Genomic DNA, 5,907 nt, shown 5'->3' with positions numbered 1-5,907 from the left:
ATTTCCCTTATTTCTCAATTTCTCTAACAGACTTTTACGCTCATTTGAGTCTCTAGGCAGGGAAAATGCATGCACAACATCAGGAGCCGTTTTGTGCGTTTTCAGGTGGCGGGAAATTTTAGCTTGTGGTTTGCCACAAAAATAGCAGTAATTTCTTTTACTTAAAGTCATTTTTTCTGATTGAGTTTCGCAAAGCTCATTTTTATCTTGTGGCTTGTCCTTTGTCAAGTTGTGGATTAAATTCATTGAATCTGATTGTTCATGCGCTTTGGAGATGTCATTTTGGCATAGCAGACCTTTTGATGTGCTTGGCAATAATGAGATGTCTTCATCTGAATCTTCATCATATGACTCTGAATCTGGCACATATTCTTCTTCTGATATGCTGTGGTTGCCATCATCATCGCTTGATATTTGATCCAGAACTGAATGTGGCAATCCATCCTCCCCTGAATATTCAGAAATTTCTTCTTTCTGGAATGTAAGAACAAAAGTTATTTTAATTGATCAATACTTTAGACAGGTAAAAAATAAACTGAAAAACAAAGTCAAGCCAAATATGAATGGGATACACACCTGTGTTGACTGGTGGCAATTCTGATTTGCCAATTTTGTAAGGCAAGATTTGTGCCAGACCCCTAAACAAACTGAAACACATTTTGATAGACTTAATTTAGCTTTGCAGTTCTATTTAAGTGAAGTAGTTTTTTGTCAAAGCATTGCAGTAATGTCAAATGCTGAAAAAAAAAAAAAAAACCAAACTGTTCACACTTAAGGATATTTTAATGACTACACATACACTGCTAATCCCCCCCCCCCCAAAAAAAAAGGACATCCCAGATGTGAATGAAGGAATTATTCTTATTAAATACTTTGTTCTTTAGGTAGTTGAATGGCATGAAAGTGTGTAGTTGAATGTGTGTGGCCTCCAGATGCCTGTATGACTTCCCTACAATGCCTGGGCATGCACGGGATGAGGTGGCGGATGGTCTCCTGAAGGATCTCCTCCAAGACCTGGACTAAAGCATCTGCCAACCCCTGGACAGTTTGTGGTGGATGGAGTGAGACATGATTTAGGTCTGGGGAACAGGCGGGCCAGTCCATAGCATCAATGCCTTTGTCATGGAGGAACTGCTGACATACTCCAGCCACATGAGGTCCAGTGTCGTCTCGCATTAGGTGGACCCCAGGGTCAAACGCACCAGCATGTGGTCTCACAAAGGGTCCGAGGACCTCATCTTGTTACCCAATGACAGTCAGGCTCTCTGGCAGGTACAGAAATGCCACCCCTCACCATTACTGACCCACTGCCAATATGATCATGCTGGAGGATGTTGCAGGCAGCAGAACGTTCCCCACGGCATCTCCAGACTGTCACGTGCTCAGTTTGAACCTCCTTTCAGCTGTGAGGAGCATAGGGTGCCCGTGCCGAAGTTGCCAAACTTTGTGTTTTCTGGCAAATGCCAAGCATCCTGCATGGTGTTGGGCTGCAAGCTCAATCCCCACCTGTGGACGCTGGACCCTCAAGCCACCCTCATGAAGTCAGTTTCTGACCATTTGAGCAGACAGATGCACATTTGTGGCCTGTTTGAGGTCATTTTGCAGGGCTCCTCTTGTTCCTCCTTGCACAAAGGTGGAGGTAGCGGTCCTGCTGCTGGGTTGTTGCCCTCCTATGGCCTACTCCACATCCAGGTAGCACCTCCATGCTCTGGACACTACACTAACAGACACAGCAAACCTTCTTGCCACAGCTCACATTGATGTGCTACGCTAGATGAGCTGCACTACCTGAGCCACTTGTGTGGGTTGTAGACCGTCTCATGCTACCACTAAAATGAAATCACCGCCAGTATTCAAAAGTGACCATAACATCAGCCAGAAAGCATAGGTGCTGAGAAGTGGTCTGTGGTCACCACCTGCAGAACCAGTCCTTTATTATGGTGAATTGACTATAATTTCCACTTGTTGTCTACTCTATTTGCAAAACAGCATGTGAAACTGGTTGTCAGTGTTACTTCCTAAGTGAACAGTTTGATTTCACAGAAGTGTGTTCTGACTTGGAGTAACATCGCATTGTTTAAGTGTTCCCTTTATTATTTTGAGCAGTTTATGTTATGGAATGGGGAATTGAGGACAATCCCAAGTATACCATTTTTACAAGGTCCTGCACCAATGAGGTAATACTACATTTCTTTAATTAGACGTGACCACCCATTAATTAAAAAGGGAGCAGTGTTCATTTCAGCTAGTCTTAACTTGTTGAACTCTATTAATGCTTTTTACTATACACTGTACCTATTCACTAAATGTCTCACCTTTGCACTTATAGCCAAGCCACTTGAGGGAGGAAACCGGTCCCACACACTGAATGCACTTGTCCAAAGATGATATTGTTGTGCACACCAGACGATGATTGTGAAACTGTTAGCAAAATATTGCAACATTTATTTGTTTTGGACAGTTGGAAAGGTGAGGTGTTTTCAATTCAGTTGCAGATATCAACTAATAAACTTCGTCCATGTAAATCACATCACACCCAGGTGACTGCCAAACACACACACACACAGCATCCATAAAGAATGATGTGTGTGTGTGTGTTGGGGGGGGGTATTTTTTCTTCTGAAAAAAATACTGGCTACAATAATTAACAACTGATTCCTTTGCAATCATCCATCCTCTTCCACTTATCCTTATCAGGATTGTGGGGTAGCAAGCAGGTTTGGGGCCTATACCAGCTACCATAGGGCAGTACAACCTGGACAGATCACCAGTCTAACATGGAAGGACAAGCATTTGCATTCACACCAAAGGGCAGTTTTGAATCACCAGTTAACCTAACCCCATAAGCTACATCTTTGGACTGTGGGAAGAAGCCAGAGTACACAGCCAGAGAGAACCCATGCACTACAGCAGTAAAAAGTGCCTAAAACAAGTTAAGAAGTTGTATAGTACTATCTATCTTAATGTTCAAGCCTGAGTTTCAAACCATTTCAACATAGAAACAAAGCACATGTAGTCAGTTCTGCATGCTGTAGGTCAAACTGTCAAAAAATACAAGAAGACCCCTCCTAAAACCAGAGTGATGTCACCATGAAGCAAACTTTGACGGAGTCTCCCAATAACAGTGTGGTCCTCCTAAGTCACATTTGGGTGGTTAACACACACACACACACTCAGATGTTATCCAGACTTGCACTTTGAAACAATGAAAAGGACCTACAAGCCACGGTCCATGTAAATCACATCACACCCAGGTGACTGCCAAACACACACACACAGCATCCATAAAGAATGATGATAGATTAAATTATTAGTTCATTAAGTGGTACACTGGATTATATTTACCCTTTCAGGCTCTGGATGTTTCAGGTCCAGATCATTGTTTGGAAAGCTGTTTGGTTGCGGCTTTAGGCAGCTCACAGTCTTCTGAATCTGGCTGGTCTCAATCTTCGTGTGTAACAGATAGAAAATGAATATACAGTGCATTTTTGAAGAGGCTTTTGAAACATTAAATAAACTGTATGAGAAAGATAAGTTTCAAGCTAATGTCTTTAAAATATTCACTGTCATGTATAGAGAATTTAAGTCCCTATGATTAAGAGACAAATAGTCAGTGTGATTTCTTTATTTTTTAAGCCATTGCTAAAGGAGTAAAACAATCACCTGTAGCAGCAACGAACTGTCACTAGGGCCCATTTATCTTCGAGGGCCAAAATTTAAAATGAATCTAACTAAAGAGGCTACACAGCAAAATCTCCAGTGTTAAATTAACACTAGAGAGTGTCTATATGGGTCCACACAACACTGTTGAGTGTTAAATTAACACTTTTAACAATGTTATATGTTTAAAAGTAACCTAGTCAGTTTTGAAGATTAACAGTGGCTAACACTGAGCAGTGCTGATTTTCTAACACTGGAATATTTCTAACATTTTGAGTTATTTTCCAGTGTTAGAAAATCAGCACTGCTCAGTGTTAGCCATTGTTAATCTGCAAAACTGACTAGGTTACTTTTAAACATATAACACTGTCAAAAGTGTTAATTTAACACTCAACAGTGTTGTATTTAACACTGTCTATAAGGGTCCACACAGTGGACCCTTATAGACACTCTCCAGTGTTAATTTAACACTGGAGATTTTGCTGTGTAGAATCACATTAAACATCAATCACTGTTAAAATTTAGAAACCGAAAGCCATTTTTTATTTCTGCATACCTGCTGATATTTTTTTAGTGCTTTTAGAGGGCTTTGATGTGGCAGCCATCACAATTGCCTGTTTTCCATTAGTACCTACCCCTGTTTTTCCAGTAGGTTATAGTACCATGTAGTTTTTCAGTAACTACTGCACCAAGGTTCCAAGTGATCCAAAGTGATCAGAAAATTTGACATAGACTGAATGCCACCAGGTGGCTGGTCAATGGTGTCACTCGATAAGTTATGAGTGCGCCTCCTTCGTGAAAATCCAAGCCATCATTTTTGAAACTCTGAAATGTTTGAAATAGCGACCAAAATTAACAGCGTGATCCCTGAATTGAACACTAAAGTATAGACTGAGCAGCAGGCATTTTGTCACCTTGACGTCCATGCTTGCTGTGGCATTTATATCACTGGATGCTCGGCTGCATTGCTATAGTGACCCCAGGCACAGTAGGTGATACTCAATTTCAGTGAAAAACTAGATGCCCTAAGTCACGTTAAGCCAATTTGAGTAGGTACAAATGTAAAAATGGCTTACGGTATGCAATTTATCAGTTCCAAAAAGTACAATTGTAGAAATACCTTGCATCTCCAGAGCCAATCCGAGTCACCATAATTATAGTCTATTTCTTCGCCTGGACTTATGTCTCTGCTTGCAAATAAGCATAGATGGGGCTTTCCATTGATATTTAATATTTTCATCTTAGCACTTGGACTGATGTGGTTGTCGTTGACAAGTCTGCCTAATGACCCATCTTCTTGAGATGCATCCACACTGTGGGGTTAGGCAAAAAAGTATTAGCTTAACTAGTTAGTTAGGAAGCTTTTTTTTTCATAAATCAAAAGCAATGTGTCATTTAATCTTAATCAAACTACACTGATATAATACGCACCACCAGAGTTTTCCATCAAACTTGAATTCAAACATGAACACCTTCAGGCTGTCATGATAAACTCTGTGTCTCCGCTCACATTCTTCTTTTGTTATGAGTTTACCTCTGTATTCCAAAAGGAAGTCTCCTTTTTGGAATGGAACAGTCGTGAAAATGCCCCGACCTGAATTGCAGAGGCATACCAAGTGAGTGACAAAAGACAAAGTGACAAACTCCAAATCTAATCCAAACTAAAGACCAACTTACCTTTGAAGGCATTTATGTAGTGGATATCAAGTCCCAGTTTGTCCCTTCCAGCAGAAACATGACAGACTGCATCCTCCCGTGGAGGAATGCGTCTCCTTCGCATGTTCTCCTGTACGTTTTGATTGGCTGTATTACCAAAGCATATAAAGTATTACGATTAACGTCATCATTGTCATCATCATCAGTAGTAGCAAAACTAGCAGTAGTGTAGTTTACAGCATAAACACAGCTGACTTATTCATAGTCCTAATTTATGCCTTCTTTTAAAATGTTAAAGGCCTAGTACTCAAAATGGCGACATGTGACATTTCTGTAATGGCGACTGCAGAGAGTGATACAAGTACTGAGAAAGCTTAGGCATCAAAACTGTAAGAAGTTTTTTCTTCAGGCATATAAATAAATACACGACTAAATACACTTATACCCTTGCTTTTATTTTAGGGCTGTCAGCAGAATGGACAGACATTGGACAAACTGCCCGAAATTAGCTAACAGCGACATCAGGGATTTTGACTCAGACTGCGCTGGTTTAATTGTTAATCGCGTTAGTCGCGATGTCGGCATTAACAC

The 5,907-nt window shown here is 40.7% G+C and overlaps 1 protein-coding gene across 1 annotated transcript; it reads right to left on the bottom strand.

Annotated features, from left to right (window-relative positions):
• Positions 1–4,108: 4,108 nt before the first annotated feature.
• Positions 4,109–5,447, bottom strand: LOC146677138 (histone-lysine N-methyltransferase set-1-like). Its single transcript, XM_085381252.1, has 4 exons — positions 5,338–5,447; positions 5,092–5,254; positions 4,781–4,973; positions 4,109–4,485 (listed from the first exon to the last, which is right to left on the bottom strand). The coding sequence occupies exons 1-4, from the start codon at positions 5,438–5,440 to the stop codon at positions 4,375–4,377; spliced, it is 570 nt and encodes a 189-aa protein (XP_085237378.1). The 5' UTR covers positions 5,441–5,447; the 3' UTR covers positions 4,109–4,374.
• Between the last annotated feature and the right edge of the window lie 460 nt (positions 5,448–5,907).

The sequence above is a fragment of the Rhamphochromis longiceps genome, linkage group LG2 (assembly GCF_057381845.1).
Source record: "Rhamphochromis longiceps isolate RC_006_pf linkage group LG2, R_longiceps_female_GT1.1, whole genome shotgun sequence".
NCBI classification, from domain to species: Eukaryota; Metazoa; Chordata; class Actinopteri; order Cichliformes; family Cichlidae; genus Rhamphochromis; species Rhamphochromis longiceps.
Note: the sequence above shows the minus strand (reverse complement) of the source record. Positions and strands in the feature narration are given on the sequence as shown.